The sequence below is a fragment of the Tripterygium wilfordii genome, chromosome 6 (assembly GCF_013401445.1).
Source record: "Tripterygium wilfordii isolate XIE 37 chromosome 6, ASM1340144v1, whole genome shotgun sequence".
NCBI classification, from domain to species: domain Eukaryota; kingdom Viridiplantae; phylum Streptophyta; class Magnoliopsida; order Celastrales; family Celastraceae; genus Tripterygium; species Tripterygium wilfordii.
This window is the reverse complement of record NC_052237.1, coordinates 11,022,668-11,046,513: the sequence shown is the minus strand read 5'-3', so window position 1 is coordinate 11,046,513 and position 23,846 is coordinate 11,022,668. Positions and strand designations below refer to the sequence as shown.

General features: G+C 38.7%; 6 protein-coding genes across 10 annotated transcripts; 4 read left to right on the top strand and 2 right to left on the bottom strand.

The window, feature by feature from the left end:
- Positions 1-916: 916 nt before the first annotated feature.
- Positions 917-2,629, top strand: LOC120000479 (peroxisomal multifunctional enzyme type 2-like). The gene is made up of 4 exons (XM_038848571.1): positions 917-1,216; positions 1,314-1,374; positions 2,082-2,181; positions 2,283-2,629. Exons 1-4 carry the CDS (start codon positions 1,088-1,090, stop codon positions 2,362-2,364), a joined length of 372 nt encoding a protein of 123 aa, XP_038704499.1. The 5' UTR covers positions 917-1,087; the 3' UTR covers positions 2,365-2,629.
- A 1,134-nt stretch (positions 2,630-3,763) lies between these two features.
- LOC119999295 (protein CYPRO4-like) lies at positions 3,764-7,105 on the top strand. 2 transcript variants are annotated; one of them, XM_038846784.1, is made up of 2 exons: positions 3,764-5,583; positions 6,604-6,807. In XM_038846784.1, exons 1-2 carry the CDS (start codon positions 3,936-3,938, stop codon positions 6,657-6,659), a joined length of 1,704 nt encoding a protein of 567 aa, XP_038702712.1. In that variant the 5' UTR covers positions 3,764-3,935; the 3' UTR covers positions 6,660-6,807. The 2 variants fall into 2 exon arrangements, with proteins under 2 accessions (XP_038702712.1, XP_038702711.1); XM_038846783.1 differs by having other exon boundaries at positions 3,766-5,612; positions 6,604-7,105.
- A 136-nt stretch (positions 7,106-7,241) lies between these two features.
- Positions 7,242-9,161, top strand: LOC119999296 (photosystem I chlorophyll a/b-binding protein 5, chloroplastic). Its single transcript, XM_038846785.1, has 6 exons — positions 7,242-7,638; positions 7,730-7,862; positions 7,972-8,084; positions 8,190-8,294; positions 8,630-8,718; positions 8,814-9,161. Exons 1-6 carry the CDS (start codon positions 7,421-7,423, stop codon positions 8,954-8,956), a joined length of 801 nt encoding a protein of 266 aa, XP_038702713.1. The 5' UTR covers positions 7,242-7,420; the 3' UTR covers positions 8,957-9,161.
- A 2,204-nt stretch (positions 9,162-11,365) lies between these two features.
- On the bottom strand, positions 11,366-13,637 carry LOC119999836 (UDP-glucuronate:xylan alpha-glucuronosyltransferase 2-like). 2 transcript variants are annotated; one of them, XM_038847603.1, is made up of 3 exons: positions 13,264-13,637; positions 12,483-13,119; positions 11,366-12,372 (listed from the first exon to the last, which is right to left on the bottom strand). In XM_038847603.1, exons 1-3 carry the CDS (start codon positions 13,429-13,431, stop codon positions 11,444-11,446), a joined length of 1,734 nt encoding a protein of 577 aa, XP_038703531.1. In that variant the 5' UTR covers positions 13,432-13,637; the 3' UTR covers positions 11,366-11,443. The 2 variants fall into 2 exon arrangements, with proteins under 2 accessions (XP_038703531.1, XP_038703530.1); XM_038847602.1 differs by having other exon boundaries at positions 11,368-12,384.
- Positions 13,328-14,836, top strand: LOC119999837. The gene is made up of 3 exons (XM_038847604.1): positions 13,328-13,462; positions 14,143-14,517; positions 14,623-14,836. The coding sequence occupies exons 2-3, from the start codon at positions 14,359-14,361 to the stop codon at positions 14,788-14,790; spliced, it is 327 nt and encodes a 108-aa protein (XP_038703532.1). The 5' UTR covers positions 13,328-13,462; positions 14,143-14,358; the 3' UTR covers positions 14,791-14,836.
- A 196-nt stretch (positions 14,837-15,032) lies between these two features.
- On the bottom strand, positions 15,033-23,428 carry LOC119999835 (phosphatidate phosphatase PAH2-like). 3 transcript variants are annotated; one of them, XR_005468513.1, is made up of 13 exons: positions 23,273-23,428; positions 21,287-22,761; positions 20,174-21,083; positions 19,274-19,554; positions 19,080-19,153; positions 17,987-18,071; positions 17,434-17,520; positions 17,246-17,318; positions 16,667-16,710; positions 15,932-16,060; positions 15,756-15,854; positions 15,387-15,529; positions 15,268-15,304 (listed from the first exon to the last, which is right to left on the bottom strand). XR_005468513.1 is itself a non-coding variant. In XM_038847600.1 (12 exons), the coding sequence occupies exons 2-12, from the start codon at positions 22,598-22,600 to the stop codon at positions 15,476-15,478; spliced, it is 3,150 nt and encodes a 1,049-aa protein (XP_038703528.1). In that variant the 5' UTR covers positions 22,601-22,761; positions 23,273-23,428; the 3' UTR covers positions 15,033-15,475. The 3 variants fall into 3 exon arrangements, 1 of the variants encoding a protein (XP_038703528.1); XR_005468514.1 differs by having other exon boundaries at positions 15,268-15,292; XM_038847600.1 differs by having other exon boundaries at positions 15,033-15,529.
- Positions 23,429-23,846: the final 418 nt, after the last annotated feature.

Below are 23,846 nucleotides of genomic sequence, written 5' to 3'. Positions count from 1 at the left end.
TGTGCAGGATTGTAAGAGTTTTTTTTCTTTTAATTGATATTTAATGCATTAAATAATCCAGGATAGGATTGTAAGAATCATTTCATTTTCATCTTCATTTTTCTTTTTAATTGATATTTAATCCATAGATTTGAAAGCATCATTCCAAATTTCAGGATTGTAAGAGGTCATTTTTCTTTTCTTTTAAATTGATATTTAATGCATTGAATAATTTTTCTTTTTCATTTTTAGTTGATAATAATCTATGTGTTCCAACTCCTATGAAATTTATTTGATGATGTGGCGAGATGAGGAGGCTTCTTCCACTTTATAGTACATAGATTATTTCAACTTATATAAGTTTTTTTGGTAATCGAAAATCAAGAACGACATCATACTAGCTTCTCCTTTGAACATCCGATATGAGTCTAAATTTATGTCGTCAAATCCATTGCACATAAATATTTCACCTGACGTCATAATAAGTTAGGTCAAAACTCCAGTGTGTGGTCACGAGGGGAATACTCCTAATGAAAGTCGAATTTAAGATCTCTTGAGTGTATACGGTTTGACCCCAGATAGATCATAGATCCATTAACGAAATTTTTATCACCCGTGGTTTTTTTTTAACATTGTTATTTTATTGTATGTTAACAACTTAACATTAAATTTTAAAAATAAAGTCAAATATACGTGTAACTACAAATAATTTCCATCACATGTAAAACTAACATATTGGTCTACAAATCTTTTGCTTTTGGGTTACTGTAACTTAACTTCCATTTTTATTTTCTCATGGAATTTCTTATTGCGACTTGTTTGTTGCACTCAATACATGTAGAAACAAAAATATTTTTTATTTAAAGTAATTAATGGAAAATATTTTATTTCTTTTATCTTATCTTAAATTAATTCGTCGTTGGTGTGCGTGCTATTACTGCAATTCATTTCCTCACCTGCCCAACCATAAAGATGTCATTGCTCATCTCCTTCATCAGGCACACTGCTCCTCCCTTAATTTGATAAAAACCCTAAACCAACTGAAGCAATTCCACAGTCGGTCACATCTCTATTGCTCACAAATTCTGGGTTTTGTAGCGAACCAGTAATGGCATCCAACGCTGAGCTCAAGTCCGACGCCATTTTCGACCTTATGAAACATTTCCTCGAAACCGACGAAGGTAAAAAGGTCGCCAAGAAAGTCAATCTTGTCTATCAATTCAACATCGCTCCCAAGGTCCACCATCGCTTTCCCTCTCTTTTTGTGTCTCTTTTAAGATTGTTTTATTTATATCTGATAGTGTTTACTTTCGCGTTCTGTGATTGAATTTCAGAAACTTGGGCACGATGAGGTGGCTTACACCGTTGATCTCAAGAACGGAGAGGTCAAGAAAGGTTGGGCCTTTTTCTTCTTCTTTCCTGGAAGGAAAACTCTTACTGTTGATTCGATATCTGGTTTTCTCTGATTCGTATTGCGTTCTTCTTATGAACTCTTGCTGCGGTAGTCTTTGCCTTGCAATTGACGAATTTGATGGTTCTGAAATTTATTGTTTCTATTTACTCTTGGATGGATCTTCTCTTAGGCAACCACTGGTTCTTGAATCTGAGAAAAAGATTGACAAACAATTGATAAAACATAGATTGGCCAATAATTCCTGCCAAATGGAAGTATTTGATTCATCTTCCGTCTCCTATTTTGTTTCCTACCCAAGACAAGATAAGACAAGAGTTTGGTTTTTGAGAGTTTAACTGTATGAAACTATGAAAGTGAGTTTGCTATTGTAAAGTCCAATTGAATTCATCTTCCATCTCTTATTTGTTTCCTATCTAAGACAAGACAAAAGCTGGGTTTTTGAGAGTTTACTGTATGAAAGTGAGTTCGTTATTGTAAAGTTAGTTGTTGGACTATTTGAACTACTGGAGACATTTGATACTTTTGTATCAATACTTGTTGGTATTGTCCTGCTTGGGGGGAATGACATTCTTTGGTGGTCTATGTATGTGTAACAAACGTTTGTTCTGAAACAGCGTAATATCTATAAATGACTCATATTGGTAAGTGTAATTCAATCAATTCATATCAAAAGCCTTTTAAATTTCAGGGGCTGTTGAAGGAAAACCTGATGCCACCTTTAGCTTCAAGGATGAAGATTTTGTGAAGGTTTCCATGGGCAAGATGAATCCCCAGATTGCCTTTATGAGGTGTGAACTATAAATCCTGTTCAAATATGTCACTCCCTCCTTATCGTTTGATGATTTTTGTTTGTAATACTTTATTGTCTTTGTGATATTTGTGGATACAGGGGTGCCATGAAGATCAAGGGCAGTTTGAGCGCGGCACAGAAATTCACTCCTGACATTTTCCCGAAGCCTTCAAAGATGTGAGCATATGTTAAACGGACGATCCATATTAGGACTGTTATAAGTTGTTGGTAACACTGCATTTAAATGTCAACTTTAATCTATGTATTAGAAAAGTATGAGTAGTTGGAAGGCATCCAACATCTGTCACTGAAATTCGATCGGAAACACGTTTCCGGATGTATCATTGTACTAGTGAGGGCCTGGAATTATGAAGTTTAACAATCCTCCTTTTGAATCAGTTTGAAATTGTTTGTTTCTTCGGTTTTTTTAATCATGTTACCTTTCAGCTTTGTTACGACAGTTTCTTCTTGCAAAGTTATTTTCTGATCTTGTTAATATGTTTTTGCGCTGCATGAATTGGGTGTTGAATCTATGGATTCATAGTTTTAGGCCAACCTTGGGCACACTATAAGTAATGCTTGGGCTTAAGTCTTTATTTAGGAACAAACAGATTAAAGATCTGCTCTGTAGTACAGGATATCGGAGGTTTCCTAGGAGTATCAAAAGTTAATTTTCTTTGAACTGTTCTGGTGGCTTCAAGACCTCGGGGGTATAGTGCCGTTCTCTCCATGGCTTGTTTATATGGAGTACTTTTGAATCTGGATGAATGAGTTTGAACCATAATTTTGCACTCTTTTAACCGAGGGTTCCACTTGAATGGTCAGTTGTTTACAGCAGGAAAGTTAGATCCCACAAAATTCATATGAAGTTCATGCCAAATTATCATGTCTGGCTTCCTCTTCCCTCGCAGAGTCAGTCGGTCAGACCCAAAGAATACCACCCTGCAAAAAAAAAAACCCCATATCCGGTTGCTCTCATCTCAGCTTTGGACACTTGCAGTTTGGGAAGGGGCTTCATAGCTATGTTCTTTGACACAATCTGGAAATGGAGGATTTTGTAGAAACTTTGCTTATAGACATGTACACGAAGTGTGGGAATACAGTGTGTGCAGAAAAGGTTTTCAAATGCATCAACGAGCCATGTTTGGCTACAATGGATGGGTAAATGATATTTTTGGTAACTGACGTATAGAGACCATTGGTTCTCAGTCTCTTACGTTTCAAACATAATAATTTGGTCACTGGAGTTATTAAATTGTTTGACGGTTAGATTTTATGCTCATCGAATAGTTGACAAGCTGACATGTCACTCAAACGTTTACCGTTTAATATGTGACATGACTCATACTATGCCTTGACTTTTAATATGTGACATGGCTTTTACTACACCCTGACGTGTAATGTTACTATCCGTTGTATATAGTGTGATGGATTGAGTTGTAATAGATATTATTTGAGGGTGACCAAATGTATCATTTACCCTGGAATGGATTATATTTTATATATATTACACTGTACAGATAAGATTTAATAAATGTGGAATTTACGTGTTTGGGACCCCAAGGTAGATGCTCAAACGGGCAGGTAACCGGTCAAACAAAACTAGCAGTTGCGTTCAAAACCCTACAAACAGTGAAACGAAGCCAAAACTGCAGACGCATCAATTTTCAAAATTCCAACTTTGGCGCTCTTGGCACTGCCCATTTCGTCTCCGAAACCAGATCTCCACTTTCCTTCTTCCATTTCTCTGAGATGGGTGGCGCTAATAGCCGTGAAAATCTGGAGATTTCGGACTCAGATGAAGAATACGATGAAGAACAAAGTCAAGAAGAAGAAGAAGATGAAGAGACATACCATGAAGCGAAAGATGCGACCCCTGACAGATTCTCTTCCGGAAGAAAACCTAAATCTCCTTCGTCGCTCGACGAGGTGGAAGCCAAACTCAAAGCTCTGAAGCTGAAATACCCATCGTCATCATCTCAACTGCAGCCGCAAAACCCAAATCTAAAAAATGCCGTCAAGCTCTACCTGCACATCGGTGGCAATACCCCCAAGGCGAAGTGGATCACCTCTGAGAAGCGAACCTGTTACTTCTTCATCAAGTCCTCCAAACTGGAAGGTGATGGTAACGAAAACAAGGATGAAGATGAGGAAGAAAGTGAAGGCGAAGGTGATTCCTGGTGGGTCTTGAAGGTTGGTGCCAAAGTTCGAGTAATGGTTGGGTCAGAGATGCAATTAAAGACTTTTGGGGACCAGCTTCGTGTTGATTTTGTTGCTAGGGGTGTTTGGGCTATGAAGTTCTTTAGTAGTGAGGATTATAGGGATTTTGTCACTAAGTACCAGGACTGTTTGTTTGAGAATACTTATGGGTACGAGGCAACAGAGGCAAACAGAATTAAGGTTTATGGGAAGGATTTTATGGGGTGGGTGAAGCCTGAGATAGCAGATGATTCTATGTGGGAGGATGCGGAGGATGGCATATTGAAGAGCCCTGAACCCGCAACGCCATTGAGGGAAAATCAAGATTTGAGGGAGGAGTTTGAGGAGGCGGCAAATGGAGGAATACAGAGCTTGGCATTGGGTGCATTGGATAACAGTTTTTTGGTGGGTGACACTGGCATTCAGGTTGTGAAGAATTTTAGCCATGGGATTCATGGAAAGGGTGTTTTTGTGAATTACGACAATGGGAGTTATCGAAGTGGATCGAGTTTGGCACGCTCAGTGCAGAAGAAGGCCCTTCTTTTGCGAGCTGAGACTAATATGGTGCTGATGAGTCCAATGAAGGAAGGGAAGCCTCATTCGACAGGGTTACATCAGTTTGATATTGAGACTGGTAAAATTGTTACTGAGTGGAAGTTTGAAAAGGATGGAACTGACATTACAATGAGGGATATTAGCAATGATAGCAAGGGAGCTCAGTTAGATCCATCAGGATCAACTTTTTTGGGATTGGATGATAATAGGCTTTGTAGGTGGGATATGCGTGACCGCAATGGAATGGTACAGAATCTTGCAACTGCTAGTGCCTCTGTTCTCAATTGGACTCAAGGGCACCAGTTCTCCAGAGGGACAAACTTTCAGTGTTTTGCAACCACTGGAGATGGCTCAATTGTTGTTGGGTCTCTTGATGGGAAGATTAGACTGTATTCAAGCAGTTCTATGAGGCAGGCCAAAACAGCTTTCCCAGGTCTTGGGTCACCTGTAACCCATGTTGATGTTACCTTTGATGGGAAGTGGATATTGGGCACCACTGATACATATATGATCCTCATCTGCACTTTCTTCACCGACAAAGACGGTAGGACAAAAACTGGCTTCAGTGGTCGTATGGGGAATAGGATTGCAGCTCCAAGATTGTTGAAGCTGACTCCTTTGGATGCACATTTAGCTGGAAGTGACAGTAAGTTCCGTAATGCTCAGTTTTCATGGGTAAGCATTCATATTCTCCTCGTCACGCTTGCAGTCACTAATGCCTTTATAGACTGCTCATCTACGAGTTTATGTGCATAAAAGTATTTATCTTCTTATTTGAAGGTAGGAGTTGAGTTCGAGTCTTTGGCCACAGTTATTAACACGACTAATTATTTTGCTAAATTACTCTGTCAGTTTTCAGGAATTATATATGTTTTGTCAGTATTAATTTAGATGTCCTAGAGGTGTTCTTTGAACTGGATAACTGGCAGTGGTTGCTGATCCTTTATGCTGTATGCCTTTTATATATATAGGATTGGCATATGATTTGGGAAGGTTTTGCACTTATTGCAAACTAGCAACATGTGTAACTATAACGCATCAGATTTGAATCATGTCATAAACTTCAGTTCAGTTACTGCAGTAATGTATACTTATGCTAAAGTGTTCTTCCTGGGGAGTGGAGGTGTAGTTTCCTTGCAGGCTTTAGAGGTAGTCTTTTGATTGGTTAGAGCCGGCTCTTAAATGTTCTTTTCACTAAAATATTACAAGTCTAGAGCTAAATGAATACTATTTCGCTAAAGGGTTTTCAACTATTGTTTAAATCTAGTATTTCTTAGCTGATTTGGTGATCATGATATTGGAGAAGTTTATACATAGGATTGAACATATTATTTTAACTTTCCTGGTGCCTATTAAGAAGTTTATACATAGTCTGTACCTGCCATTGCATGTAGAACTTAGAGTCTGAAAGACCATTTTATTCATAAATTTTGTCTAAAGTGTGTTCTGATGGGTTGAAAACATATTCTTTCATCTTCAGAAGTATAGAGATGAAACCCATCCCTGGGTTTTGCAAATATATTATTTAATCCTCTAGTTTCTGATGACAAATGTATCCCTGGTGGTTCCAATTTTTACATCATTCGTCCTAACACTGACAAAGTTTAGAGCAGAAAACACTTTTCTAATATGTTATGTAACTTATGTTACAAACAAATATACTCAGGTTACCGAAGAAGGGAAGCAGGAGCGCCATTTGGTTGCAACTGTGGGCAAGTTTAGTGTGATATGGAACTTCCAGCAGGTGAAGAATGGTACTCATGAGTGCTATCGCAACCAGGAGGGCTTAAAAAGCTGCTACTGCTACAAGATAGTGCTCAAGGATGATTCCATTGTCGATAGTCGTTTCATGCATGAAAAGTTTGCAGTCACAGATTCACCTGAAGCTCCACTAGTGATTGCAACTCCAATGAAAGTCAGCTCCTTCAGCATATCCAGCAGGCGATGACAAGCTCAACATTGCCTTGATCACACATTCAATGCTACTGAATGTAGTTTAAGGACCTTTTTAGCTAAATTCTTGTTGTTTTTTAGATTGTTGTAGATCTAGGTTACTTTGGAAATTTGAACCGTCATGACAGAAACTGTCTAAATTCTTGTTAAGAGAAATTTTTATTACTTGATAACTCTCTTTTACTACCTGTGATGAAGCAGAGTTGATTTCTTAATGCAGTGGGTAAAAGTCTTGTGTTAATTCTTTCTGTCTTCCCTATCGTTATTGAGATCAAGATGCTTCGTAGCCTTGACAATTTATTCGACTGATGAAGATTGATTGCTTAGACAGTTATGGCAGATGGTGGGCAGAGCCAGGATAGCAGACAACTGCTAGCTCCAAGCCTCCAAGTAATTATTTGGTGAGGAAGCCACCTCGGATCTGGTGGGTAAATGGGCCCGTCTTATCACATATTGTGAGAACATACTTAACATGCGTGGATGTTGGATATGGTTCCAGTTTGGACTTGTTGATAGAAAGAGAGAGAAAAATGGCTGCTACTGCTGGAAGGGTCTTTCTTGTTCAGCCATTCTCTTCTAATCTATCCTTTCACGGCAACAACATTTTTGGTTCCTCATTGGGTGGCAGAAACACTTTATGGTCTGCTAAACCAGGAGCTACTCAACGCTATCTGCAGACAGTGGTTCGAGCCCAGCAGCGACCAACATGGCTTCCGGGGCTTGACCCCCCACCTTATCTTGATGGAACGTGAGCCATGTAATATTTTTTTTTGTTGATATTGAACATTATTTTGATGCAAGCTTCACACAATTCTCTTTTCTTTGATTTCTGATGCAAGTTTGGCTGGAGATTATGGATTTGATCCGCTAGGACTTGGAGAGGACCCTGAAAGCTTGAAGTGGTATGTCCAGGCAGAGCTGGTCCACGCTCGCTTCGCCATGGCCGGAGTTGCTGGCATTCTATTCACAGATGTGAGCAGACCCAAAATGGCCTTATCAGACTCTTTGCCCACCAATTCTACAAAAGATATATTGAATCTATTTTGAGTTTGAATTTTCATTTTAATTTGTTTGGAGGCAGTTGCTTCGTGTGACAGGGATTTCCAAGTTCCCAGTTTGGTATGAAGCAGGTGCAGTGAAATTTGAATTTGCAAGCACAGGAACTTTGTTGGTTGTCCAGTTACTTTTGATGGGGTAGCTAGTCTTAACACAATACAACCAAACTAATTATATAGTCTCACACTTCATTTTCTTTGGTCTAGTATGAGTGTATGATTTCTTCCCCCCATCTGTGGACAGATTTGCTGAAACCAAAAGGTACATGGACTTCATTAAACCTGGATCTCAAGCAGAGGAGGGTTCCTTCTTTGGATTGGAAGAGGCACTAGAAGGGCTAGAGCCCGGGTAATTTCCTACAATGTCACTACTTGAGGTTCCAAAGTGACTAAATTGCTTCCTAGTAACCACTTCTCCAGACTTAGAGCGTAAAGAATCTCGCCCGAGATCGGGAGTTGGATTCTAAGCTCGCGCATCTATTTCCAAGTGATTTGCACTCGACCTCGGCCCAACTATCTTGTCAGGCGGGTTTGTGAGTGCTTGGCCCTTCCCAAGTTTGGGTGTAGTGCATTGTTCAAAGAGCATGCCTATCGAGTTGTTCTCGGACCTCGGTTACCAAAATATTTTTTGCAATGGTGGCAGGGGTTGTGTTCACTAACATTTTTGTTGGCACTGGTGAATAGGTACCCTGGAGGTCCCTTGCTAAACCCTCTTGGCTTGGCAAAAGACATTAAAAATGCTCATGATGAGAAGCTTAAGGAAATTAAGAATGGTACTTGTGGTGCTGCTCATGACTTCCTATATATGTGAACTATTCAGCTTCTGTTCTGAGCTAAGATTTATTGTAGAAATCTGTATTATTTGCAGGGAGACTTGCCATGGTAGCTGTGGTTGGAATATTTGTACAAGCATCAGTGACACACACAGGTCCAATAGATAATCTTGTGGAGCACCTCTCCAATCCCTGGCACAAGACTATCATTCAAACACTTGCCAACTCCAGTTCATGAATAGCCATGGAAGACAGATGGAAGGCCATGACATTGAAGCACACTACTTCAACAATATTCAGAGTAACCATGGCAGATCATCAAGATTTCTGCCTTAATATTTGTGCTTGTAATATTTTTGTTCATTTGAAGCATGTTTTTCAATCAACTCAACACATCATTATCCTAGCAAAAGTAGTAAATGAAGTAAAGACATTTGAATCAATTGTTTTCATTAAGATCAAACTGATACAGCAATCCACACTTACAGGAATATTAGTCAATGGCTATACTGGCAGAGGAGTGCCTGGACAGAAAGCAAAAGAAAGAGGACATCAGAGCATCCACAGTGGTCCATACTACAGAGACACTCCATATACATGACAATTTGTGCATTGTTGTTAATATCAAGTACTAGATAAAGCTACACCCACAATGGCACAAAATGTCAAGCACTTGAAATTCGATCTTGATTGCTATTTTTGCAGTTAGTGCGTCCCACAATCTTAGTTGTTAATATCAAGTGCTATTTTTGAGAGGGAGAGGGAGAGGGAGAGAGAAAGAGAGAAGCAATGGAAAAGTAGGTCACACAATCTTCACCATTCATTAACTAGAAAGCACTACAAAATATCAAGCACTTGAAATTCGATCTTGATTGCTATTTTTGCAGTTAGTGCGTCCCACAATCTTAGTTGCTAATATCAAGTGCTATTTTTGCAAAAGAGAAAGAGAGGGAGAGGGAGAGGGAGAGAGAGAAGCAATGGAAAAGTAGGTCACATAATCTTCACCATTCATTAACTAGGAAGTATTCTAAATATGGAGTAGCTACAAATTTTCTAGCTTTTTTGGAGTAGTAAAAATGTGCCACTGTGAGCATCTAGCATTGGATTTATCAAAAAGTACAATCTCAATCTCAAGCACTCTAAATGGGGGTACCACCGCGGATGCTACTGACAGTCCAGTCTCCGTTGAGACTAACGGATGGAATTTAAAGAAGATGGGCCCAGGATAATGAGCTAAGGTATTGGACTGAGTGGGCCTTATTGGGTTGAGTTGCAATAGGTTTTTTTTTTTAAAATAAAAAATAAAAATAGGCAATAGGTTCGTTAATTCTATATTGCGTGATATCATATTTTCCATTAGTAACACATTATGCCATTTTGATAAATAAAAAAACATAAACATATTATTTGCGTAATTTAACAGATGGGGTCTGCTGTAATTCACTTTAGGCCGCCAAGATTTTAAAAACATCAGAGCTGTTGGATCAAGTGTTACATACATTCTATGGATAATTAGGTGATCCATTGGACGTCGCAGCCCATTGGTCTAATGAATTAGTAAGCCCATTATACGGGAGCCCAATTATTAGCAGGCTTCTAGGTCCATGCTGAATCTCAGATAGAGTCCCATATAACCATATTCGTATTATTATTATTATTATTAGCAAATTATATGACAAAATTGGGGGAGATTGTGATTTGTGAGAGAGACAGAGAAACAGAATCGTATGAATTTGTTGTATAATATTAGTTAATTAAGGCTTTCTAACCACTGCCAGAAGTTAAATAATGGTTTATTTAAACCTAATAATTGTTGAATTATTTATTTATTTAAAAAAAATCCTAGTCAGGAAAGAATAAGCGTCTACCTCATTGAAATGGAGTTTTGGATTATATATATATTAGAAGGGATACCTGAGTTTTGGATTATATGTATTAGGTATACCTAACAAAGATTTTGCCCAACCAAAGTTTTACTTGAAATTTGTTTCATTATCATACATAATCCTTGCCTTACACCTCATCATTTACTTGAGTTGTAGATATTTGAATATACTTATGGCCATGCATTGGATTTTGAACCCAACTTACTTTGTCGTCAAGTGAAGATTTCTGTTTACACAGGCATATCGATCCAAGTTTAAGTCAATATGAGATAACTAAATGGTAAACTTGTATGATATTATTCTCTGTTAAGGAAAAAAACGTTGAAGATGTTGGCACATTCTCTTCATTGATAGAGACTCACCATCAGAATATATTGACCAAGCTAAATTCGTTATTGAAGCATCTCTACATCTACAATTTCAGAGAGAGTCCTCTCTTTTGGTCTGGTCATCAAGAACATGTGTTTCTATTTTCTAGTTAGTTTTTCTCAGTTAAAGTTTCTAGTTAATTTCGTTTTGAAATACCGTTGAGAAATATGTTTCTCATTGGAATCGAACTTTGGGCACACATATGCCTAACCCAGCCGATTGATTGTCAACAGAACCACCTCTCGTTGGTAACTTTCTAGTTAATTAATTGGGCTACTCTAATACTCTAGCTCTCTAATTTCGTTCCCTGGCGACTTAGCAAATTTAATGGAAAAAATGCTTAGAATTTCAATTAACAGTGCATTCTACCTGTTCACACATAAATTATTCAGTACAAACATCCATGAAAGGATCTTTCTATAGAAAATTTCTGAGAAAATAAAAACCCAAAAAAAATTCGATTACCAATTCTAGACCAAGTGTTTTCTTCTGGGATCCGTAATATTGATGTTCCAATGCCGATCACTGAATCCCATAATTCTAGCCTTCTTTCTCTCCCGATTCAATGCAGTCTTCCTCTGTTTACTCAATCCACAAAACCTCTGCAGCTTCTCATCCATGGAGTCATGAACCTTCCACCACCTCTCATGTGCCAAGTCACTGGCATAGACACGGTGATTGCTCACATCCCAATTGCAATCGTAGTCTCTATAACACAACCAAGGCTTCCAACCCAAGTAATGTATTGCATAAAGCTTTGGTGGGTCTGCCCCAAATAGCTGGTTCTTCACACTTGCTTCTGCTGAAGTATTTGCCCAGAAGTTCTTAAGGAAGTTCATTCTTCTTGGCAATCTATGCCACCACACAAAGACTTCATTGAGAAAACCTTGGTCACCACCATTGTAGGGCACTATATGTTCCCTCTCATTCATTAGGATCTTAAATGTGCAATTCGATGGTTCAATCACCATAACACCTGAATTGAAAATCCATACATCGTTCCCGCTAGCAGACATTTGTGGGAATTTGAAGAGAATGTCGAGGTTGCGTAAAACAATGATGTCTGAGTCTATGAAGACGAGCTTGTCGTAGTCTGTGAGCTGCCATAGTCTGAATTTGCTGTAGTTGTACTCATTGTATGCGTTTTTCTCTGCTTTAGGGTTTCGGATCCTCTTAATGAATCTGATCTTCCACCCTGCTGCGGCTAGGGCCTCGCGTTTGTTCTCGGAGATGGACTTGTCCATAAGGAGGATGAGGTCGATCTTGGTCCCTGTTCGGAGGAGACTCTGGGCCAGTGTTATTGCCCCACAAACATAGGCCTCGGAGGAGTGGATTACTGTGACATAAGCTTCTCGTTTGGCTGTCTTGGCTGGGGTTTTGATCTTCGAGAGATCATAAACTTCATCGATTCCTGTAAATATCTCGTAGTAACTCCGCAATTAAGTGTGTTTCTGCGAGAGCACTAAAACAATAAAATACAATCTAGGAGTCTGGAAATTAAGGCATTACCTTGTCCCCAAAGAGGCAAAGCCAACTTGCAAGAACCAGCCGGCAGTGACACTTTCTGCTCCAACCTTGCCATCTCTGGCTGGTAGAACCACCAGTCACCTTCCCTTCTGACCAAGTCATCGCATCGAAACAGCTCCAACATTGGCCTGCATTTGCTAAGCATCAACACTTTTGTCCTCCAGTTCCAATCCCTCTTCCCTTTTTTCACTGCCATGTTTGCCACCACAAGATGAGCTTGAAGCCTCAACACCTCCCTTGACCACCCTTCTTTGGGGTAATTACATGGCAATTTAGCTACTATAATGTCCATGCTTTCATAGGCTGGGAAGTCTGGCATTGGCATTTCAGGACAAGTTGGACCATCATTCTCTTCTTCCTCATCAATCCACTCTGGAAAAAGATCTTTCCATTTGAAAATTTCCGAAACTCGTTCGAACTTGATGGGAATTACTTCTCCATGAGTCCTCCATTCACTTGCATCTTCTTCTTCCATGTTCACCATCCCAATCTTCATTCTTTTCCCTCTTTTGTCCATAAAGCTTGGCACCTCTAGCTTGATCACATTACTGGTAGGCCTAATTGATGGAACCACTTGAGTCTCCTCAAGAACAGCTTTCATTTTAAAACCCTTCTCCAGCTACAACATTAATTCACAAGCACAAGCTTAATCAATAACCAAATGGACAATCATAACAACAACAGAATCTCCAAAGGATATATGATCAAAAACATGATATGATTTGCATTATTATTACTGAGTAGGCTCGGCTGATCAGCTCACCTTGTGATTGCACTCGCGCAACGAGCATGTAACAACGGTTGCTGCATTTTCAAAATAGGTCGAAGACGATGGCCGGAGAAGAAGAGCGGCATAGATTACCAGAAAGACAGCAAGGAAGAACAGGCTGATCTTGACAAACAAAGCTTTAGGAATGGCCTTCCTCATCATTCGAAGATAAAGTTTTTACCCATCTGTGCAGGTAGGAACTGCCCTATATATACACCTCAAATAGGGGTTTTTGTAATCTGCACTGTATCTTTACAACCTCTGGTAGACTTTTTGTAGCTTATTTATGGTTATTAATGATGACAATTAATTAGCATATTTTAGGAGGGACTCGGCTATAGTGGTTAAGAGGGTGAAATTAGAGTAAATTAAACACAATGGAGCAAATAAAGCTTTGACGTGTTTCCCATGCAGTTGGTGCCAATACTTAATTTTAAATTCTAAGACCCAATATGCCCTGCCATTTGTCTATACAAAAACCATCACCATTAGGTATGCACCACTTTGAAAAATTGTAAAAGTGTAGTATTTAACGTGACGAATTCAATGATATATATATATATATACACACGTATGTATATATATACAGGGTCGTGCCGTCAACTTTTTGTAAAATGTAGCTATTATTCGATACAGAAGAGTCCCCCAATTGGGTTTTGTTGATGATCATGATCACTTGTTTAAATAATAAATCACAATTGGCAATATATATATATATATATATATATATATATATATATATCCACCACCGATCAGATCAGATTATCATTGTATACATGGTTGCACGTACACCCATAATCTCGGTTTGTTTTTTTTTTTTTTGCTTAGCTTTATTGATCAGTCTTATTTTGACTTTTTCTTGAAGTCCTACAGATATGGCCGATATGGAAGTACATGGCCATGAATATGATAGTCCCTCCTCAACCTGCGAAGAAGGAGAGCCGCCAAGTCTGCTACTGAACCAAGAAAGAAGACTCATACTGGTCCTACCGGGGAGACCAGACTATTGAGGGGGCTCTTCATGCTCCTACGATATCTTGGATCAGGGTTGCAAGGTCTTCAGTTTCTCTTCCTTTAGGCACCACGGTCATGCCCTACCTAGTGTTGGATCTTCCTCGGCACATTCATTCACATGGCCGGATCACCTACGAGGTGGTGAAGCACATCCCTATGCCGGCCGACTACAATAGAGCCTCCTCCCTGACTGTCATGGAGCATGTCCGGCATCTGAGTTCCCTCATCATGCAAGTCGGTAGTTACTGCTTTCACGTTTCCTAGTCTCTTTATAACTCGTTGAAAAAACCTCTCACCATTTTTGTCAGGGGGGTCACTCACCTCTCCTCCTTTCCTAAGGGGATTGCTTGGTTTCATATTGAGAAAACTGTGGCAAAGGAGACGGCTGATGCTGCTGAGGAAACGGAGGCCAAGCTTAAGGGGGAGCTGGCGGAGGCCCAAATCAAGATAGAGAGGCAGAAGTCTGCTCGGGTTGTCGATCTGGCTGAGTGGAAGGGTATAAAGTAGGCGTGGGGGATTCAAGGCGTCAGAGATGAAGGTCATGGAAGAGTTCAAGAACACCGATGAGTACAAGTTTGCTCTTCGATTATTTTAACAATGCATTCCCACACCTAGACATAATGTCTAGGGCTCCATCCCCCTCCCATCTAATGTGTATATATATATATATAAATAAAATGTAATCATGTTATCATGACGACTCCTTCCAAATACCAGTCCAATTATTTCAGCTCCCAGTACAAAAAAAATAGGAAATCTACGCACGGGGCAACGATGCAGTTGCCCCGATATTTCCAATATATGACCAGATGCGTCAATGTTGTCCTAATTACATGAAGACACTACAAAATTAAAATTGAAAACTGATTGTACAGAAATACAGGTGGACGATGGATACAACTTCTGTACCAAATCTTCTATAAATTACTTTTAGGCCGTCAAAAATGAGCCAGCACAGTATACAGAATGATAAGAGGCTTTTTACTTGTCAGCCTCCGCCATACACAACCTGTGTGAATTCCTTGCACAACGGGAATATAAGAAAATGAGATGCACAACCTCATTTCATTTCAATAGTACAAGAAGTAGATACCAGATTGTACCTTGAAATAACGAGGATGAGTATGGTGACTTCCTGCCCGTCTCAACATCCAGAAGTCCAAGCCATAACACCCTCTGGCTGATACCTTCACTAATCAATAGATGGAGGCGGCAGTTTCCAAAAATTCCATGAGTTAAAATCCTCCTACAGTCGAAAACAACAGAAAATGAGTCCGAAATACGAGTCAGTCATATTGCAGAACTCCTATGCAACCGAACTTCCAAAATAAAAATGCCATAAGCAGTGAAAGGGATGGGAAGATGGGGCATAACGATGCAAACTTAGATCTTTGACTTATAGACAACTCATATGCAACACCAGAAACTGAAATTAAATTTTTATTGAATGAAAAAGAGAAGCGGAACTAAACCCGTCCAGATGATGCCATGGGCGGAAACATGTCATTCACAAGAGCATGAAGCGACGAATATGATTTTGTGTCAACACGTCGGTGCACAGCAACCTCACCCTGCCAAACTTGAGCAATCAGAGAGGTGCCATTATACAAAGGGTTGTCATCTTTTAATCATGTCCTCCATCAAGTACCTTGGGATTGATGATGAAGATTTTTCCCATTGGGATTCCAACCTTCAGGTAACTGATTTCATCAGTGTCTCTGTTGCCGAAACCAGCATAGAATGGGTTGCAATCAGGAGGAAACAATGCTTTAATATCCTGTAATTTAAATGAAGAAAAAAGCATCATAGTAACCTCACGTCAAAAGTGGATGACTTCAGGTTCACCGGCAATATAGCTCCAAAACAAATTTTTTTCAGTTCTTCAAAAATCATAAAGCACCAAAATTTTAATTGATGCTCTCTCTCTCCTCCCCCCCCCTCCCCCTCTCTGTCCCTCTCTCTCTCTCTCTCTCTCTCTCTCTCACACACACACACACACACACACACACAGAGGGTATATGGCAGCTTCATTCATACTTTGGGTATATATAAAAACATGCAGACATAATCAGCAGAATCTGACCGTCTAATTGTCAAGATTTCTGAGTAAAAGAAATTAAGGAAATAAATTTCAAAAGTCGAAACAAAAATATATATTAATTTTCAAAGGAGAATCTCATCAAATTTCAGGAAGTGATCTTCATAAGAAAAATGTGCATGTCACAGCTAGGATCAATTTGTTTTATGAGAAATATCCAAACAATTTTAAAAGTAATATGTAAGAATCACAAATCTGAATACACCAATGAGCATGAATTTCAAGATATATCTGATAACATCCGTTAGTAAAATAAAGAGAACAATATATTGGAGGGGATCTAACCTCTAAACATGCGATCTTGAACTCATGAGGAGCCCTTCTAATGACTGAGAAAAAAGAGGATATTTCAGTCCGAACATCTTGGTTGACATAAAAATTGAGATAGACTTGATATTGAACAATACGAATCAAAAGCCAAACATGATTATCATCTGTTATATTTCAAACTTATACAATTGATAAGATTTTAAATTAGCACCCTCAGACCAAATATACAGTAAATTGAAGCAGACTCTCATTTGCCTCAAACAAAGCGTTCTATCTTAGCATATTGTATTATCAATAAGCTAGGAAAGAGAGCTTTGCTCCTTATAAGGCACGTAAAACCAAGCAGAATGTTAGTAATTAAGATATTCAATGCTTTGGTCCATTTAATGCGGAACAAGAAGACATCTGCCACAACATTCCCAGTCAAAGCAGATGAAAATGGAGGTTTTGACGTTAACATTAATGATAACAGACAAAGGAATATGATAAAACAAGATCCATGCAAGATATACATCTTGTGTGAAAAAATATAGAGGAAAAAAAATAGGCATTCCACACATAAGGTTTATAAATAATGCAGCCAAAACTGAAAACCTTCTCGGAATAATGAAGGAAAGAGTCCATCTGGGGATATAACAACAGGCCCATCTGGTAAAGCCTTTCCATTCTGCAAATAAAAAGAGAACACAGTGCTTCAGAAAAGTTCATAAAAAATTTAAACAAAAACTTTCTTGTTCTGGATGTTTCAATTTCACATTTCAAATCAGATATCAATTAGTCACCTGTATGAGATTCACTAGAAATCTCCTAGTGAGGTAGGCCTGAGATATTGCACGTGCACTAAGAAAAAGCAATTGATATCCATTTTCCTGGAATAAACAGGAAAAATTCAGAATACGTTCAAGATACGACCACTTTGTCATAAGTTGCATGCAATATTCTTACAAACTCAACGAACAAAAGGCTCCCACTAACACTGTAAGGTGCCGATTTCAGCAACTTTACCCTCCATGATAGAGAAGCTTTTTTTGTGGTTTGAATCTATGACAGTTGATTTGCGATGGAGCAACTTTAAGGTTCACCCCCACATGCATGAAATACTACGGAATGATTTTACCATAACAGGGCTAACAAAAGTAATCAGGATAAAGCCATCTGATAGACAATAAATGGAACTTTCCATCTTCAATGTGACAGTGCCATGTGATTGAATAGTAGGTCCAAAAGTGGGGCCTCCTGACTAAAGTGCACATGCCACAATAGACCGTCACACACATTAACAAGTCAAGAAATGCAACGTGCAACACGACCTTTAAGAAGTATACCAATACGAACCTTGATGGCAGAAAATAAATGTGTAACACCCGTTTGTGACCAATCTACCCCAACGAAAGGCATGAACTGTCCTAGAACATCAGATCTACAACAAATGCAAAACTAGATAAGTGAGAGATAAATAAGAATCATAATATCCGCAACAGCCGAAAACGAAATCATAAAGGCATATGTGACCAGTTACATGTGTCCTTTTAGAGTCAAATACTCCAGTTGTCATCAATATCTCATAGGTGAAGAGTATTGCTATCTACAGAAAGCAATTTCCATGATGACATCACAAAGCCCACATTTTTTCTTAACTTATGTCATTTTACCACAACATGGTATGTTAATATGGAAATCAAAGAACATAAATACCATATTAGGGGCATGCCTTCAAATCAAACAGAATAAGTACTAAGACCAGTCCACATATGTATGTGGAGAGACAAGCATATAATATTGTAAGTAGAGCTATGAGCAGTTGAAAGCCTAATCATAATTTGTTATCCTTCGGTTATCATGTCAGCAAGATTTCTTTCTTTGAAAAACCAGAAAAGATATAAGTATAGCTAAAACATTAACCACTTGTCCATAGAAGCTGCCTCTATTGCAGACAGCAAAAACAAATAGGCTGACCAATGTGCTTCTTTCTTTGGAAGTTTCACTTCCCTTTTCTGTAATTTTACTAAAGGGAAATGCTTTTCGTTGGAAGATGCACCAGAACATTGTACATTGTTGAATTTGAATTGTACATTGTTGCATTTGAACATCCTCTTTCAACTCCATCAGAATGAAAGTTTCAACGCATGCCCAGTGTATGCTCCTGGCCTCCAACCATATTTTTAATACATCAGTAACGTTATGGGCCATTTTATGATTAGGACATGTGTGAGTTTTTTTTTTTTTACCTTTTTGGTTTTGCAGACACTACTTAAGTTGTATATAAGTTAGAAAAGGTTGCAAAATCATTAGTTATTAATTATATTTACCTCTTATCCATGCAGAGATTTAAGTAGGAATTAACGTGTGGATTTCTCAGTCATAAATCATTAATGTGGTAAATAGAACCAGGTCCAGGAAAGAAAATTTTAAGGGGAAATATCCTTACCTTGTAATAGTTCCATCAACATCCGATATTACTATGCGAGTGTTCCATTTCCACAAATAAATTCTGGCATCAACCTATTCAGCAAGACACTTTAAAGTAAGCAACCATAACAAAAGGTGAAAAACAAGCTAAAAGGAAACTAATGGTATAGTAATAGAAAAAGAATTCAATGCTAAAAATGTAAAGAAAACAACCTGCTGCCTTCCCAGCATTGGTGTGGAGAATGTGAAGGTTACGGAGTTACTCCCTTCCTTAAGGTTCAAGGATGCCAGCTGTTCAGATGATGGAGTTTTTGCTTTTACCTTCTTTTTTATCACCTTTTCAGCACCAGTAGTGCTCTCTGAAAGATTATCAGCATCTGAATTCCTTGCATCGTTCAGAGATGGCAGCAATGTCTCACAAGATTTTGATTTTTTATATGAGAACGGCCAAATTTTCCAGCTTCCATTTGGAGCAAATTCTTTCAATGGATCCCCTACAAAAGATTTCACAGAATGGTCAATAGCGATCACCCCTTTTGATTCAAATGTCTTCACTTCCAAATGTAACCATCCCTAGTATACTAGGCACAGCTGTATCCATTGAAAATAAAAAGCCATTAATTCTAACAAGAAGTCTATCATTTTTCGCAACTGCTGACCTGGAGAAATAAATTTGCTACATCCAACTTTTCAGTATCTAATGTTTGAGGAGCAGCATAAGCTGTCATTCTTTCTTATAACAAGTGCTTTCAAAGAGATGCCTCTGCTTATAGCTCAACACATGAAGTTTCATTAGGCTGCTGCTACAAGGACTATTTGCAAACCTTAAAAAAAAGAAATATATCTATATTTCCATTTATTGTAAGCATAGGATGCATTTATAATCATTCCCCGGGAAAACAATGAGAACTAAAAATAAATTTCCCAACAAAATTGAAGAAATAACATATTCTTGAATCCTGTTACAAGTAGGAGTAATAAAGGCTCCTCTGATCGGAAGTTTGTAACAAGTGATTTATTTCTCCTTCAGTTACAGTGCCCTACTTACCATGAAATGAATGCACAATTTGATGAACAAAAATAGTAATTCAGATGCAGATCCAATTGACTTACCAATTGTAGAGTCAAAAACTGAATGTTTGAAATCTCCTGAGTCATTGGCTTTTGTATCTGAATCTTCCTTGGGCAATTGATTTTCCTTCCCTACATCAGCATCTATATAGCTTGAATGCATTGTCGACTTCAAGGACTCAGAATTTGAGTCCAGAGAATAGCTTAAAGGAGGGTGAAGTTCTTCTGGCCCCAAATTACCAATTTGAGACCACATATTGGGCAATGATTCTGCCAGTCGTGCAACTTCTTTACCAGTGCCCACATGAGTTCCAGGAATGTTAACTGAACTTGATGTCACCCTTGGGTTTGGAGTTGACTTTTCAAGATCAATCGATGTATGCTCAACAAATTTGTTTGGAGATGAATGAGATTCATCAATATTGACTGAGTCATCCATTTCCATAATGCCCTGAAGACAAAATGAGGGATCATTTTCTTTATCTACATCATCCAGAATAATCAGCTCGGTAGGCTGAACCTCGCCGAGTTTAAGTTCGTCAAGATCACTGAAAAGGAATTGTTCTTCCTCCAAATTGTCTGATGGTGGAATATTCAATGCCCTTCTCTGGACACAATTACCGTGACATGTTTGAGAATCATCAAAAGCCTTCAAAGAAGTCTGGTCGAGCAGATTTGTGCTAGTTTCATCCATGTTGGGTTTTTCAACATGAAATGGATGATCCAAGTTGCTGAATCCGTGTGAATTGGCTCCTTCAGCTGAATCACATACAGGTTCATGGCTGCATATTTCAGTATTGGATTCTGACAGTGACAGTGGCACTTCAAGGTTCACCTTATTACTGTCATATAAGCAGAAAGGATAAGTCCTTTCTTGTTGGGAAGAAAGCTCAGAAACATTCTGGCGGTCCACCTCAAATTCAATATCCTCAGTTCCCTCAGTTGTTGTTTCCTGATGGGAAAATTTCTAATACCTTAGTGCCAACAATGTTTGATGTTATGATGTCGTGGCAAATAGATGCTATTGTAGAAAGAATTGTTCACAACTCAAAACTTATCAAAGGTACATCAATCAAAAAAGCCTATTCAATTATATCCTAGAAATTTTAGACATTATTTTGAATGAAATATAGCAGATGCAGGTTGAGAATTTACCTCAGCTAGTAGCTCAGTAGCCACATGCAGAGTTTCAGCACAGACATGGACTTCTCCATGATCACCACAGGAAAAGTGCACTGTTTCTTGCATTTGCATTTGTTCACCAACACCATGCAATTCCACTGAAGAGCTCCCTGATGTTTCAAAGTAAAGCACTTTTTCTGATTTCCTTTCCTCCTCAAAAATTCTGCAACCTGATAAAACAACATTCCGTTCGCCACATGCCTGGTCTTCATTGAATTGCTTAGCAGCATATGCTTTGAGCACAAGTGGGATTTCTGAATCAGGAACACTCATCTCAGAAACATCACATTTAAGATTTTCATCATTGTCAGCATTCCCCATACTAGACTCATCTATCCTTCGTGACATTTCGGGCAGTACCTCATATGCTCCTTCAAGAACCCCTCTGGCCATGGAAGCCTCGATGTCTGGTCTTAAACATTGCATTTCTGCGCTAGCTTGTCCAACCAAATGCTCCAGGTTCTCATAACTAGAGTGAGAAATGCTGCATGTTTCTTGTTTTCTTATATCGATCTCCTCATCCATTTCAAAATGGTCCACAGTATTTCTGACAGTATCACGCACAGGTGAGCCCACCTGGCTTTGTTCCTCACTAGTTGGGATATCTTTATCAGACTTACCATCCAAAGCATTGGAATAAGTGTACCGAGAGGTATTATCTTTCCTTGACATACTGGTGGCAAGATTGGTAGACCACTCCACTTCCAAGAGGTCAGCTGCAATCTCAGCCCGCTCTAATGAACTTATCCTCACTACAGCACCACCTTCTCCCTCTTGACAATTATCCTCCTTTATTGAACTTCTTCCAAAGACAAGCCCAAACATCCTTGCCCTGCGGCTATTGGTCCTAGAAACAGTCCTCCCCATCTTTACATTATTCTGGTCATCTAAATTCCACTTACTAGCATCAATGTTGGAACTTTTCGACTTCATAGGCCTTCCCTTATTCTCAGATTGGCCATCTGTTTCATCACCAGATGAAGGAAAACCACCAGATTGCCCTTCTTCTCCAACTACTTCCATAAGAAAGTAAGCTTGCCCTCTATGATCAAGATACATGGGGAAATCAGCTTCGACTCCATTGACACAAATGTCAACTACCTTCTCCCTTGCCTTCAAAACCCCTTGAAATTTCCCAAACGTGACATACCAAGGTGAAGATTTGAAGCTCCCATCTGGCTGTTCCACCACAACGATATCCACAGCTCCACCAAAAGGGTGAAAGGGCCCAGAGACCGTGCCAACACCCCTAGAGAGATACCTCCCTATACTCTCCACTGCAAACATTGCTTAAACCAAGATCCGGACCTCAAAATCTCAAAAAAGAGTCATAATTAAAGAGCTTGAGAATCTCTTGTAAAAATGGTCAGGCCTTTCGTAAGTCAAAAAAATGAATATGTGAATTTGATGCGCTTGGAAGAGCCTCCATAACCTCCAGAAAATCAATTCTGATAAATCCCAGATTGTTCAATCAGATCATAATTGAAGAACCCAATTGATCAAAGCCCAAATAGTTCATGCAATTATCACGTAACCCAGAAAGAGAGAAAAAAAAAATTGAAAAGAAAAACCAATATATATTACTCAATTGAAGAAACAAACAACAGAGTACCAATAAAAGACCAAAACCCAGCTACAGAAGTCTTTGCATAAGACATACATACATACATATAAAGCCACATGAGAAAGGCTCATCACTCATGGACGAACAAACCCAGTTAAATATCAACCGCAAAGAGGATCAGCAAGTTGGGTGTGGTAAAAGCATATTCGCATTTAATTAATGGAATGTGCGAAATCTACAATAATTAAACCCCCCAAACATGTAAAATACACACAAAAGTTTCCATTTTTGTTAACTACAAACATGTTTACTAGTCAAATCCATATAAATATTATTAAATTTTAAAATATAATAAAGAAAAACAAACAGATTTGCGAGGAAGAAGTGAAACAGACCTGGAGACGGAGAGAGCGCGAGAGTCAGAGAAACTGAAAAATCCAACGGCGAGCAAAAGGTCGGCGATCTCTACGGGGTTCGTCGGGTAGAGAATACGATTTGTTGTTTTCTTCGATAATCGAGATTTCCAGACACGTTAGCGTGATATGTTGTGCGATTTTGACTTTAAAGGGACACGATTTTACTCCCGTGGGGCCACGTGTCGTCATAGATTAAAATAACTGAAAACCTTAACGACGAAATTGTGTTTAGGTTAATTTTAACGAATAAGAATTATAGTTGCCTTACGAAAGAAGAAATTGTAAGTACACTGAGTTTTGGCTAAATTTATTCTGTTGTCGTGAGGCGACCGACCTCTCTTCTTTAAGGCTCATATAGATGTCCAAAGATAAATTTGTATATTGTCATTCTCAATTATCAAAAAAAATTATAAGAATACATATAAAATTTGTAAAATTTAGGATTGTCTAAAAAAAACTGTGTCAAACCGATCGATTTGTCGATTATTGTTAAACATTTGTTAGTGAGGACTGATCGAATAATCGACTAAATAACCGATCGATTTGTCGGTTA